The sequence below is a fragment of the Aquila chrysaetos genome, chromosome 12 (genome assembly GCF_900496995.4).
Source record: "Aquila chrysaetos chrysaetos chromosome 12, bAquChr1.4, whole genome shotgun sequence".
In the NCBI taxonomy this organism is placed as follows: Eukaryota; Metazoa; Chordata; class Aves; order Accipitriformes; family Accipitridae; genus Aquila; species Aquila chrysaetos.
The window spans coordinates 27,097,981-27,113,138 of NC_044015.1; the positions used below are offsets into that span (position 1 = coordinate 27,097,981).

Here is a 15,158-nt window from a genome sequence, read left to right on the forward strand (position 1 = left end):
TCAATACCTAACATTTCTCCTGAATAAGGAGTTGGGGCTTGATTTTATGTCTCTGTTTTCAGTCCAGTGAGCTTTTTGCTTACTTAGGTATTTGCTGGACTGAAGCATATTGGATCTTCATGCATATGTTTTTAAACATACATAAATCCTTCCTGGCTTAGACAATATGATATCTCAAAGTCAGAAAGTTTCCAACTTATTTCAGTTATCAGCTGTATCTAGTCAATGCAGCACTAGTTAAAGTGTTTTGTTTAAAATTCATGTTGAAAATGAGATGCAGTGTATCTATTGTCTTGTCAACTGCCGGTATTCTCTAATGAAATGTTGGAAAACTGGGTTTTAATCCTTGTTTTTGTTTCTTTGAATGTTTCCATGTTTGCTTAGCTGAAAGCGGAACATTCACATTTAAAAAAAAAAAAAGGATGTCAATAAATGTTTGTACTATCACAGTATAGAAAAAAAATAATTAGCCTTTGTGATGTGATAGGAGACAAACAGGGCAGTCTAAGGAGGTTGGTCAATTAAATATTTGGATGAAAGTCTTCCAAAAAAGAATATGTATACACTTTTTCACAATTTCCGCTGATTTTTTGCAATTTTTCTTTCAACATCAGATCTCCTTGCTCACTTTGCCAGCCTGTCTACAAAACCAGTAAACAAGTAGATTCTCAAAGCCAAAAGGTACCCTTTGGCTATAAGCGTAAGTGATGGGGCAGCTGGGACTTGGCAACAGAACAGTTCGTGGCTCACCAGCCAGAATAGTTCAGTCCCACAACTGTAGAGGCGCTAAGATGCTCTAATATATCTAAAGCATTAAAACATGATTTTAATGAACTGCTTTTGCCCCCTGCTTTGAACATACTAACTGTATCCTACTTCTTACTTGCATGGGGCACAAGGTATTAGTTTTCACTTCTAGAGCTCTTTAGTATCTGTCCCTTCTGCAACCAGCACTGCTCATTCACGGTCAAGGTGAGATTCCTGCCTTTTATTAGCACCCATTACTCATGTATAGATTTTTATACCAGCCTGGAAGGTGTTCCTAGAAATGTTGACACAGCTACTTCATTATCCCTCCTCAAAGCTTTCCGAAACCTGAAGTTCTTCTGCAGGAGCTCCAGAGCTTGGCAGTGGTTATATGGTGGTTGGTTGAGACTCCTGGCTGTTAAGTGTGATTTAGTCCCACTGATTCCCAGTTGCATTTCCCTTGTTCCTCTGTATTTACGGTAACATTTTTAATCTCTTATCTTGTACTTAGCTCATAAGCTTTTTGTTACTGAGACTGTTAATTATTTTATGTTTTCACACTATGTACTGATTTAATAACTTAGATCTCTAGGTGTTACTGTAAAGTGTATCTGAATAGTTATTTAAATATACTTGAGAAGACCTTGAATTAGAGCCTCTTTCTGTCCTTAGGGTTGTTACTTTTTAGAGAAGTAATCAAAGTTGCTTTCAGACTGGGAACTAGGAAAGAGTTTAACTCTTCCCGTGCTGGACTACCATAGCATGGCCCATAGTTTGTTCTAACGTGTTTAACAGCACTTTGCGTGGTAAAATTTTCTGGTTGCAGCAACCAAGAATAGATTAGACTGGTTTCGTAGTGCCAGTACTTGAATGGTTTTCATTTTAAGTGTCTGGATAACTTGGTGGCTGAAAGCTACATCTCCTGACTCCCAGTATCTGTGATGCTCTCAATGCTCTATTTTTTTTAAGATTACAAATGGAAATGAGCTTCTCAACATGTATTCTCTTAATCTCTGCTATATTTGAAAGAATAGTTTCTCCAAAGCCTGTTACAATAGATGTGTTCCCAGTGAACCTGAACATTCCTGAGTCTTCTGTATCTCGTTTTTTCAGATTAATCGTGCCCCAAGCTTTGGAACTGATCAAAAAATAGACTATGATGTAAAAAAAGGCGTTCTGCTAAATGCATTAAAGCTTCTCAACATACGGTAAATTTGTCCTCTTTTCTTCAGTCTGGCTCTCTTTCTGTTGCTGTGATTTTTTTTTTTTTTTTTTTTATTTGAACTGGACTAGGAGAAAATGAAGACTTTTTTTTCCACCTTCATATTTTCAAAATATAAATGTTTCTCTTGCTGTCAGTTTTGCTATTTGAAATTAACCCAAATTTTATTTTTCTTCTTGCTCATGTGGTTGCAAAAAAGGAGTGGTAATAGTAATTTTTTGTACTTTTTTTTTTAATGATTTTTCAAACAGGTCTCAAAGTGGGGATATGAGTGCAGTCATGGGTATGTGGCCACACAGGAAATCTGCTTTGGTGATAGTTTCACAAATAGTCAAAAGCCATACCCCTCTACAGAAAAACTTTGTAGATTTTTTCCAACATATCCCAATTACACTTCAGGAAAATAGATACAACTATGTTTGTACATTAAATTCTAGTACAGAGTCATTACAGTACACCTTAAAGTGTGAAAGTATTGTAGCCATAAGAGTTAATATTTAAAAAAAATTCTTAATGAGTGTTTCAATTCTAATTTTGTATCATAAACTGCACACGACTGACTGGAAAATACAGATGATACACTTGAGATGAAATTGCATCTTATTTCAGCTGCATTGGATTGACATATCTTGATATCATCTGTGTTTCAGGACAAGTGATAAAAGGAGAAATTTAGCTCAACAGAAGGCTGAGGCTCAAAAAAGACTGTATGGTCAAGGTTCAATGAAAAAACTGTTGCCAGGTTCCTCAGACTGGGAGAAGCAGCGCCACACACTGGAGAGGAGAAAAGAAGAACTGGTAGGAAGGAAAAAAATGTGCTGTTTCTTGCCCGTGGCTTATTCTCTCATTGTTTTAATTGTCTTATTTTCTTGATTTGTAGAAGGAAAGACTTGCACAAGTACGTAAACAGATCTCTAAAGAGGAGCATGAAAATAGACACATGGGGAACTACCGGTAACTATTTTTGACTGTATTAGTAGGAAGCATTCAATGCATTCTTCAGGAAAAATGGAAACAAGTATTTGTGGTAGATAATAATTTTCTGCTAAAAATGTAGGCATTTATAAAAAATATATACATGTACACCAGGTAGTAAAGTTGTTTTTTTTTTTTTTAAATAGTTCTTTTTTTGATTCCAAATTTTTGCATGCACTTAGAAATTTCTACGACATCAGTCACTCTAGTGTTTGTATAAGGCATTTGCTTGAAAGACATGATTGTTCACATTCAGTGTACCAAAACTGTCATTATGGACCTGTTCTATAATCACATATGATGATTCTTATCTCTAGGGGGGCCAATATAGGGATGTGAGTATTCCCCTATAAAAAATCAAATCTGAATGTTATCTATGAGGCTTGCCAAAAGTTCAGAAACTTTACTGGTGCTTCTATAATTTTTGATAGAATGGCATTTGAAATACTATATTAATATTTCTGCACTTTGATTTTGGATCTTAGTAAGTTTAAATGTAAGTATCTTCAGATTCCTTGGTAAAATACATTCAAAAGGGAGCTTTAACTTGTTGGTTATAATAGACATTGGCCAATAATAAGAATTTTGTTTTACAATGTTTTTATTATTATTTCTTAATATTTGCTTCAATGAGAAGTGAAAGTAAAGCCTATGAATATTTGGCGAAAGGGAGCAGAGTACAACTAGGAAGAGATGATGGATGTATTTGCCCACTCTTTACAACGTTCATCCAGGACGTGGGAGATCTGAGTTCACATCCTTTATTCTGAATTAGTCAGAATGCCTTTACCGCTGTTTTTCATTTCTGCTTTTTTGACCAGATGTTCTATAATTGTCAGTAAAGTTCTCATTTAAACAGATAGATGTTTCTGTGAAATTTTCATTTTTGATGAATTAACATTTTGCTTACAAAGTCTTCCTTTCTAACATTCTCAGTTTTAATTACATCCTTTCTTGACATATGTGGAGCTGAACTAGTACATCAAAAAAAATGCACAATGAAGCATTTATTTTTGTGCTACTTAGACTATAAGAAAGAGAAACATCATGATGCTTTAATATGTTTTGCTTTTTCGATAACTTTAAAGCCTAACTTTTTAATTGATTACATTTTCGGTTGCTTATTCAGTTCTTGACTGAAAATGAGCCAAATGTTCTCTTTATTTAGCTTTTTGGTTAATGTAAATCAATAAAAATACAAAAATTTTTCTTTTCCTCAAGAAAAAGTGAAGTGTCATTTCATGAGGAATGTGCACATGTAAAAGGGCAGAAATTTGTGATTTCAAATTACCATGCGTTTGCAGAAAGGCTGAAGAATCAGCAGAGCCTGAGAAGTAAAGGTATCTTGGCTAGAGATGCAGAGAAATTTTATCTGAGCATTATGCAGTATTTTCTCCTTGCGATGTTCTCCTGCAGAGCAGGACTAGCTTCTATCAGGCATTGCCATAGAATTATGGAAATTTTCGGTGCTAGTATTGCTGCATGGATTAATACAGCTTTCTGAATTAAAATCCAGAGAAACCTCAATCGACCTCATCAGGGTTTGATTTAATCTATGGATGTCAGTTCAGCAGTTGGCTTAGTCAAGTGTCTGTCTGCAAGCACAACTAGCCCACTGATTCCAGTAGGAGTCTTGGGGTGGTCAAAGTAGGAGCCATACTTTCAAGCTCTTGTGAATTCATGAGGAACTGAAAAGGATGTATATGACTGAAATGGCCTTTAGCTGCAGTGTATTTCTACATATATTAAAGTGAATATCCTTTCTTTAAAGTATTGTTCTATGGCACTTTTTCAGCAGTACAATCAATGCCATTAAAAAGTCTTGACGGCAACTAGATTAGAGCTCCTATAGGTGTTTTATGCAAACTGGAACCATCTTCAGTTTGCTCTAGAACTGCCCTGAGTCTAATGGGATCGTAACAGTCCCTTTCTCATTGCAACAAAATCATCATGAAAGATACCTTTTCAAGGAAGAAAAGACTGAAAAGGAAGAAGGAGAAAGAACCTTGCAAAAGGTTCACAAAAGATCAACAAAAACGTGAAAGTCACGTAATGTCAGTCAATGGTACCTATGCTTTGCACAATGCAGGCAAAATTAATTTATGGATTACTCCTTACAATACATTAGAAATTAGTCTTCTACCTTCATAATTTCTGGCTGTGTTTCAGGCATTCATGACAAATGGATTGGAGTGGTTTTCTTCAAAGCCCACTGTTGCTTGATGAGCATGAATAAATCACCAAGTCCTGCTTCTCATATTGTCATAATCTCCTTACCTGTAATTTTAGAGAATAATGGCATAGCTGCTTTAATGGAAAATCAGAACCACCGTGTACATCCGTGTACCAGAAAATTTTTTTTTCTTATAGTATGTGTTTGGTTCTGTTCGTTATTTTGGAGGATTTAGCATTCAAGTGCAGTACATGTTCAATCTTTAATTTATATCATGCTCATTAACTCAAAGCAATTGTTCATATTTTCACTGTTTTGTGTCCTTTTATTGCTCATACAAATTATTTTGTGGCTCTGAATTTTACATGCAATATTTTGTTAATATTTCATGAATCATTCACACCTGCATGCATCATTCACACCCACTGGAATTTCAGAGCACTGCAAAACTGAGTTTTGGTATATCTCTGGAATGACCTGCATGGTATTTCTTTTGACTGGCTAATTGCTGGTTTAAACATGAATGTGTTCACTGAGTTAAAATTAGATTTAGAGAGCAATGTTCAGAGTATATGTTTTATGATATGATATTATATAATTATTATAGATGGGATGTGTATGCATTATAGAAGAGACTATGAATTAGCTGCATTACTTTTGTTCCTACTGTGACAAGTAGCTCAGCTTCTATCTTAAACTTGATTTATTTTTTTTCCCTATTTTAGGCGAATTTACCCTCCTGATGATAAGACATTACTTGAAAAGTATGAGAGTTTGTTAGCCACTGCTTTCCAGACGTTTCTTGCTGGGAGAGCAGCTTCACTTCAGCGGGAAATGAATAACCCTTTAAAAAGAATGAAGGTACTGAAGCACAAGAAGTATTGGCTTTAAGAGTTATTTATCTTGGAATTCATGACCCTGTAGATTAGTTTCACGATAATCATGTATGATGGCTAATAAATAGCATTTGATAATATTTCCATCATTTTATTATTATTCTTTGTGCAGCTTGTGGCCAGATCCTTGAATCTGGATGAACTGCAGTAGACCCAGGGTGGAAACAGGCTAGATGGCTTTAAGCTACTTTACCATTTCCCTGATCCTCAGCCTTACCCCTGGCCAAACCAGAGGTTGGCATAAACTGCTTTTGAGCTGGTAATTGCCTCCTTCTTCCTCCAGTAATGTCCCCAGCCTATTCATCCACTTGTATGGACTGGAATGAGAGATACCATAAAACCAGCTCCACTAGTTTAAGGCATCCAAAAGCTCTGCCTGATTGCTTACTTATGTAGTCAGAGACAGTAGGAAAATGGCTATATTTAAAATAACCAACTAACGTGATTTAATTAGAAATCGGAGAAATAATTTCCCATCTTTGTAGTTGGCATCATCCAGCAGTTTTACAGGAATCTTTGTTCAACACTTTCTTCAGACTTTTATCTTTAATAAATGTTAAGACCTGATTTTAACTTTCAATTTCATGTTGGTTGCAAGCAGACATGCATGTATCAGAAGAAATACTTTTATATCCTCCTGTGAAGGGATTCACAGTCTTATTTCAGGAATTAGTAATCAAAGTAATTTCAAATTCCTACCACTTGGTACTTGAATTTTGGAAGGATAGGATATGTCCTGCTTTGAATTAATTGTAGTCAAATTCCCATTTCTAGGAGGAGGACATTTTGGATCTTCTGGAGCAATGTGAAATAGATGATGAAAAACTAATGGGAAAATGCACCAGGCAGCGAGGACCTAAGGTATTTGGCTTTTAGATACCAATTTTTTATTTCATGCTGTAGAGAGGCAGTCTGAGAATTTTAAGTGGGGAATTTAGTTAGCTGATCCTCATGGAAGTTTTCTTCCTCAGACTGCCATTAGCTTTTTTTTTTTTTTTTTTTTTTTTTTAAGTATGGAGAGAAGCTGTCGTGGTTTAACCCCAGCCAGCAACTAAGCACCACGCAGCTGCTCACTTACTCCCCCCGACCCAGTGGGATGGGGGAGAGAATCGGAAGGAAAAAGGTAAAACTCATGGTTTGAGATAGGAACAGTTTAATAGGACAAAAAGGAAGAAACTGATAATGATAATAATAAAAATAATAAAATGACAATAATAATTAAAGGATTGGAATACACAAAACAAGTGATGCACAATGCAATTGCTCACCACTTGCTGACTGATGCCCAGTTAGTTCCTGAGCAGTGATTCACCCCCAGGCCAACTCCCCCCAGTTTATATACTGGGCATGACGTCACATGGTATGGAATACCCCTTTGGCCAGTTTGGGTCAGCTGCCCTGGCTGTGTCCCCTCCCAACTTCTTGTGCCCCTCCAGCTTTCTTGCTGGCTGGGCATGAGAAGTTGAAAAGTCCTTGACTTGGTATAAACACGACTTGGCAACAACTGAAAACATCCTTGTGTTACCAACATTCTTCTCATACTGAATCCAAAACATAACACTACACCAGGTACTAGAAAGAAAATTGTCCCAGCTGAAACCAGGACAGAAGCATAACTACCATTTGTCCAACTAAATCCCATTAAAATTTTAACTGGATATGAGATCCTTCTTTTCCTCTCCAACCTATTTTGAGGAATTGTCGTGCATGGCAACAACTGTTGTACAAGAGGTTGCTTGATTTCAGTGTGTGAAATGATTTTTACATCAATAGCCTATCTCAAAAGAATGCTTTCACCTTTAATCTATTAATGCCACTAAGGAATTTTGAGATCATGGGACAAAAGGCACTATGGAAGCTCAAAGGATTAATTATGATTATGATGTATCTGTAGCTTGCTTACTTGCTAAAAGGGTTGTACAGTATATCTTGGAGCCTGTTTCATATCCAAAATCTGCTTTTAAAGTGAACATATATTATTTATAGCTTAATGCTTTCTGGTTGTGTGTGTAGTTCATGCAATTCTTTGTCTTAAATACACTGCATATCTCTGTAAGCCAGTAAAGAGAAATAGTTTGGGCTTGGCTAAAATAAGTATATTTCTTATATCCTGCAGACATTTTAGGTCAAGTCTGCTTAGAAGAGCCTACATTTATGTTCCTGAGCTCTGATGGATTTGTTTATGGATGCGTGTAAATTTTTTTACAGCATTTTATGTTTCTGATGACATGGTGTACAAATCTGGGAACTTCTGTACAAAATGAATGCTGACAATTGTCCTGAGCTTGCAGGGGTACTTCAGATATGTGCAAGAATCCAAAGAGCTACATCTTATTACAGGCATGCATACTGGAAAGAGGATCTGCATACCCAGCCTGGTATTAAGATAGAGTTGCTGGAACCTCATTACAAATATAGGGATTTTGTGAGCTAGTGCTTTAACAGTGGTGGATTCATTTAAAGAAAAAAAAAAAAAAATCCAGTCCCCTCTAGCAACACAGCCAATCCACATTCTTCAGGAAGTTTTGTTTTCAGTTCTTTAACATAGGGTCCCTTAAGTTTAACATCTCAGTCACATTTTCCCTTTTTCCAGAAGCCTGTCTTTTCCCAGCAGCCCTCAGAGAGCATCTATCTGGTTGACTGTATGCACACAGACTTGATCTATACTATCTCTACACTGGTTGCACACAAGCCATTCCCAGGCTGGAGGCCATAAACATTTAATAGAGTACCGAGCCCAAATTGAGAATTCTCTCTTAATTAGTTTTAAGGTGAAGCCCGATCAATTTATGAGTGAGACTATATGACGTGGTCTTCTTTTACAGCAGACAAACGGATTCTGCAGCTTACAAGCTGCTCTACCAGTACAATACTGTTTGCACTTATAGGAGAAAGAAAAAATTGCTTATGACCAAAATTCCCACTTTTTTTTTTTTCCATAAAACTCAAAAGGAAAGGCAATGAAACTAGCTTATCCAAGGAGATTGTTTCTTTTCCTTGCAGTGCGTGCACTTCATGCTGTACAGGATCTCTATTCCTGCATCTTTTTTAGGGTCCTGATATACTTCTCAATCATTTAACCCATGCCTACAGTGAAGCCACGTGACTGGAGACTTCCCTGGTTGCATAATATCCTATGCACTCCCTTTGAAATACAGATGCCCATTGCAGATGGTCCTTGTATCTTGTACCAAAAGAGCATCACCTCTTTCCTGTAAGGGGTAAGGTGCATATGGCTAATAATATGTATTTGATTGGCCACCTCTTTGTAAAGGGTCTGCTATGAAATATGTAGTATCTAAATACATATCTGTAGAGAAATCTGGTGAGTGAGGCAGGCAGCAGAACTTACTATTGCCTGTCAATCTATCAGGTAAGAGAATAACCTAGCTGTAGAACTCATCTTCCTGTAATCATAAAATCCTACAAATAAAGATCCATTAACATATCAAAAAATAATATATGCAAGATCTAATACACAAAACAAACCTGAGGGAACAGTACTTTTCACGTCATGTTAGCCAACATGAAAGGTTCTTTCAGAAGGTCATAAAGTTCTGTCCTCCCTTAAAAGTCAGTGGCTGGCCTGCTGACAGAAGCTACTGTTGGGAGGTCAGATGCTCTGCTTCAGGTGTGCTCTCTTCCTCCGAAAAAGAAACAGTCAGGACTGAGAAAACTGTATACAGAACAGCTGGAATAGTTAGGAGAGAGAGGTGTTTTCCTCCTTATCCTCCTCCGTACAGAAAAACATATATATACATACACATTTATGCACACACATCTATCTATCTATCTATCTATCTCTGAGGGGTAGAGGGGTGTGTGTGTATAAATAAGCTTTGTGTGTAACAACAATTCCATATTTGCTAGGAATTTCAGCCTTATTTTTATTTGAATGTGATTAGGAGCTCAGAGTAGGAAATAAGTCAAGAATTTCCCAGAATGAAGGCATTTTTGCCTGCAATTAAAATACTACTTTATTCTACTTTGAGAAATACATTCTGGAAATGTCTGCTTTATTTGTAGCCTCTAGAGGGCACCTTATACCTACACACTGTAAAGTTTACTCATGTTTATTACATTGCACCTGTTAGTGCAGGAAAAAGAACTAAGGAAATAAAATAACAGATATTTTAGAGGAAATGAGCCATTACTTTTATTTTTATTCTTCTGATATAAAATCAGATGAGTTTAATCAAAGAAAAATCAGGTTAGCATAAGGGGAAAATCAAGGTGATTAGAATTGCTAAGCAATCCAATACCTCTTATTTTAAGAGGTCAGTTTAAACTCAGATCTAGTTATTACTTGTTTTTTTGTATTATTGCTTTTTGTAATTTCTTTGACCTTTCTTTTTATTCTTTTTCGTTAATTGATGTGAAGTCTTGGTCAGGATGTTCTTATTGTTTAGTGTAGAATGTGTGAGGAACACGCATATGATAAGTGGGAATGAGATCTACCTTAAAGCCCCTGTGAGTTTTGATTGAAAATGTTTATTATACCTTGTATAACTCATCAGGAATGTCTGATCAATATATCTCCATGATACACAGCATTTCACGATTAGGACAGCTACTATTTTTGAGAAAGCAGTTAAGTGTTGAGGCACCTTAGTTTGTCCTTTTGGCAGGTAGATAGATATCAAAATATTCTTTGTGTAATTGAACAATTGCCAGGGCTCTCCTCAGTGGAATATTCTTTTTCAACTTTTCCTTATCTGGTCTAACAGCTTGGGCTTGCATAAACATACTGTTTCTTTTACGTTAGTGGCAGAAATCTCTTTCCTTCCTTGGCTGGAATAGAAGTTTAGGTAGCATATGTTTAGTTATAAAGTTTATCTTCCAGGAACAGTATATTTGGGGCTTTTTTCTATTGCCCTTTGCAATAAATCTTGGTGCATTACATTATGCTAAAATAATAGGGCAATTTACATTCATTCTGAGAGGAGTTCTCTTTCACTCTGACCCAAAATATGTTCAGAAATTATGATATGAAGTTTTTTAAATCTGAGTTTTAATTGCAGTCCATTAGACGACTAGGAAGATGAGGCCATCTTGTCTTATAGCTGAGAGATACTGGAAAGAAAATATGTAGGAAAAATAAGTGACCATGTGAGCCTTCTTAGGATAATAGATATAATGGAGGATACTGCGTTTTTCTTGTCTGCCTGATGGTAGATGGAAGATGAAAAAATTTCATTTGTAGTTTCTGTTCTTGCAGCAGTTTCTCTGTCTCCTACTTTTTGATTTTTGTCTTGCAGTATCCTTGGTAATAGCACAAGATTAATTACCTAATGACACTGAATCCCATATGCATATGGGACACCAAATACACCTAGCATAGCTTGCTATATTCTTTCAGCTTCTGCTTTCTGCAGGGTGTGGATTAATCACTTTCTCTTTCAGAAGTATACCAGCCAAAGTTCCCTGATGTATTTCTTTACTTCACGTTGATCATTGTTAAACTATAGCTACAGGTATTGCAAATATCAGTGACAGATAGAAACTGATTGTAAATGGTATTCTGTATCACTTGATTTATGATTTCAAACTATAATTCAGTATGTCTGGTAGTGTAAGTCATACATGAAGTAAAACAATTTTTTTCCCCATACTACATTATGGTGCTCTTCATGTGAGAAAGATTAGGATTACTGTGTAGTGAATTTAATGAAATATTTAAGCATTTATTCTAAACTAAAGGACAAACTTCCAATCCAATTTGGGAGGGTTTAAATATGTACAAATGAACCTGCCTGGATGAAGGACCTAGTATGATAGTAAAGTGTTCTTTTGGGATTATGAAGGAATTCAATTTCTTGGGTGTTTTTTTCTCTCTCTCTCTTTTTTTCTTTTTTTTTGCTTTAGCCCTTGTGTTCAATGCCAGAAAGTGCACAGCCCTTAAGAAAACTTAAGAACTACAATAGTGATAGTAGCTGTGATAGCGGTAGCAGTACGTCAGAATCGGGAGAAGAAACTGAAAAGGAAGACCACAATGAAAAAAAAGAGAAAAAAGTTTCATATGATCTTGAAGAAAATAGATACAAATCTTTGGAACGATCAGGTAAGTTAAATGGTCACTTTTCCAAGTAAGAATGGCATTCATGATGAATTATATAAAATACTTCAGTATTTTAGACCATATCAACATTTGTAACTCAGGGTTAAACACCGGTTTGCCTGTTTTGTCTTCTTTAAAATCTTTTCTAAGTTAATGAAAATGAGTTTTTAAAAAAGGAAAAAATGAATATTCTTTTGCCGAGAATGCTAAAGAGAAAAATACACCTGGGCTACACTTGGAAATGGTGTGAATGTTCCTCTTTGCTCTTAGATTTTTTTTTCGAACAGATTGTTATTTTTTTCCCTGTAAAAGGTAGTCTTATTAAGCTTGAATTTGCTGGAATATAGAAAGGATAAAGAAATGTATCTGGAGACATATAGAAGGTAATATATTCCAGATGAGATCCCTGCAGATTTTTTTCCCCCCCAATTGTTTTCTTGCTTGCTGCAGAGCATTAGTCTGAGCATGTTCTGTTGAACATGTTAGATACACTGCTAAAACAAAAAATAGCGTGCTATGTTGTCTCAAAGAATTTCATCATGTAATTGCACACATACAACACGGTGTCTAAAATTTTATTTTTCATAGCAGCATCCTTTATTTAGCAGAAGACTGAATTAAAAAAAATGTACAGCTATGCAGGAGCAGATGAGGGAGACCAGATCTGCAAATACGTGATCCATCAACCAAATTTTCTCTCCTGTTTCCATATTGTTACCGTGAGGAAGCCACACACAGTAGCCACGTATTTTTTGATCTATAGGGCTTATGCATTCTGTCATAAATCTGATGCATTTTATAGAGGACTGGAGTCTACCTGATTAAAGCTGACTATGAGGAAGAAATAAATGTTCTTATAGAGTATGTAAAGTATGTATTATTAGGGGATCTGATATGGCTGACTGCTACATATATAGTTGTTAGTCAACATACATTATAGTACAACATACATGCACACATGTTGGTCATATATGTTGTTAGTTGCAAAGACTGAAAAATGGGTGTTAAGAGAATAATAAGTAATTACATCATTCATTTAATTTGTCTGCAGGTAGAATGAACTGGAAACCTTCGATTAAAAATATAAAATCTCCATCATATTCATCCCCCACATCATCCACAGGTCCAATAAGGCGTTCTGTAAGCTGCCCTCGTTCAATATCAGTATTGACTATGCAGTCACAGGCAGCTGAGCAACGTCCCTTTTCAGCCAAAGCACCTCTGCAAATCCAGCGTGCATCCTCAGTGAATAGGTCTCATTCTTTAAATCGTAGCCCATCTTCGGCCAGAGTCTCTCAGACACCCAGCTTGGCAGCTATGAACTCTTTGGGGGTGAGTTAACACAGCAGTTGCATTCAAAATGTGTTCCATTTCTCTAAAACTCAATAAATACATTACTGATTTTTACAATGTCAGAAAACCTGAGGTACTATAGTCAATGCTATTTTGAAGAAACTCAGGAATATAAGATCTCTAGACCTGCGTATGACTTGCAGTGAGTGCTAGCTGTGATGTTTCAGCACGTCTGGTTCAGCAATACAGATGCTACGTTTTGTGAGAATGGAAATCTTAAAGTATTAGTGACTGGGAAACCTTCTCTCTGAAATAGTTTTTTGAAGATAGAAAGAGTTTTTATCTCTCTTAAAAAGTTTCTGTGATTTGTTTGGGGATGGCTGGTTCTGAAATAAGCATGTGCCTACCATCAAAATCTTTACAGTAACAAAAATACATCAATATTTCAAAACCAGTGTATACTGCAAGGGTAAATACTTCGTATCAGAATAAGACATTAGTAAGACTTTGTACGGGTGTCCATTGTAGAAGAAGGTGTAATTAATTTTCAACCTACTGCACCTGTTTTGCATACACTATACCACTGCAGTAGAACTCTACTTCCAAAGTGAACAATTTAAAATTTATAGATAGGTCTTGTTGTCTTTAGGATTTGCCACTGCAATAACTGTCTCAGAAGCCATCTTTTTTTTTTTTTTTTTTTTTTTAAAGTGAAGATAAAACTTCTTTCATTTTGAAGTCTGCCCCTGAGACAGACAAGCATTTAGACTCAGGTAGTCTAACTAAATAATGAATAGAATAAATCGTTCGGATTAAACACTTTTAGCTGTTTAGAATTTGTGTGGTTAGTTGTAATTTCACATTGTAGTTCTGAACCATACATTTTTTCCTTTTGTGACCAGACTGTCATCCTCTTTGGTATCTCCTTCACAGCCTAGGCATTTCTTCTTTTGTGTTTGCATGATGGACCACATATCCACTTATCCCTAGGCAGTGTTGCTGGGATCAGTCCCCAACCTCATTCAGTATTGTATTGTGTGCTAGTGCCGGTGCGTTTCCATTCATACTTTGGTGTCTGACCTATATATTTCATCACCCAAATAATTCATCTGGAGATGGGGCAAACCAAATTGGCACTTTTAACCCATACTTGCAGTTTTTCTCTATTGTGGTGAGCTTTGATTGTGAGAAATCCTTTTGTAATGCTAATTAACTTGCTTCATAGTATTTACTATCTCTAATCATAATTTTTATCTGGTAGAACGCTCATGGTCTGTTTTGCCTGTGAGGCTTTGTCTAAATGATGAAAAAGAATCCTTTAAAATTGTGTGCTGACATCTTGTGAAATACTCCTTAACATGGTTTTCCATCTTTAAAGTCAGCTAATAGAATTGGAAAGACATTAAGATTGTGTCTTCACCACAACGTGTTAAAAGTATTTTTTATCACATTAGCTATCTCAAGTTTAAGAAGTACCCTTTTATCTTCAAGATGTACTCTGAGAGTTTAATGAGACAGGGCTAATACAGATTTTTCTATTCACATTAACTTTATATCAAATACAAATTACTGAAAGATTAAAACCAGTCTCTTACCATCTGACATTAAAAATGGGCTACTCACTTAAATTAACATTAGTAAGAAACCATGCTCTCTTTTTCATTGAGAAAGCTCCACCACAGAAATGATCTTGATTCTCAGAACAATTATGTTGGGTGATAGAGCTTAGGTCATGCTTCTTAAAATAATGTGAATAAAAGTACTTGCAGAATGGATAAGAACTACTCATAATTT

The 15,158-nt window shown here is 35.9% G+C and overlaps 1 protein-coding gene across 8 annotated transcripts in view; it reads left to right on the plus strand.

Annotated features, from left to right (window-relative positions):
- Positions 1 to 15,158, plus strand: part of TTLL7 (tubulin tyrosine ligase like 7) — an 81,349-nt gene that overhangs the window by 45,515 nt on the left and 20,676 nt on the right. For all 8 annotated transcript variants that reach the window (XR_003926072.2, XM_030033593.2, XM_030033597.2 and 5 more), the window contains 7 exons: positions 1,861 to 1,955; positions 2,620 to 2,767; positions 2,850 to 2,923; positions 5,843 to 5,978; positions 6,788 to 6,874; positions 11,879 to 12,074; positions 13,123 to 13,403. Coding sequence is in view for 7 of the 8 variants with exons in the window: in XM_030033593.2 (XP_029889453.1) it covers positions 1,861 to 1,955; positions 2,620 to 2,767; positions 2,850 to 2,923; positions 5,843 to 5,978; positions 6,788 to 6,874; positions 11,879 to 12,074; positions 13,123 to 13,403 (1,017 nt within the window). In the remaining variant the exon portion in view is untranslated. The remainder of the gene's footprint in view (positions 1 to 1,860; positions 1,956 to 2,619; positions 2,768 to 2,849; positions 2,924 to 5,842; positions 5,979 to 6,787; positions 6,875 to 11,878; positions 12,075 to 13,122; positions 13,404 to 15,158) is intronic.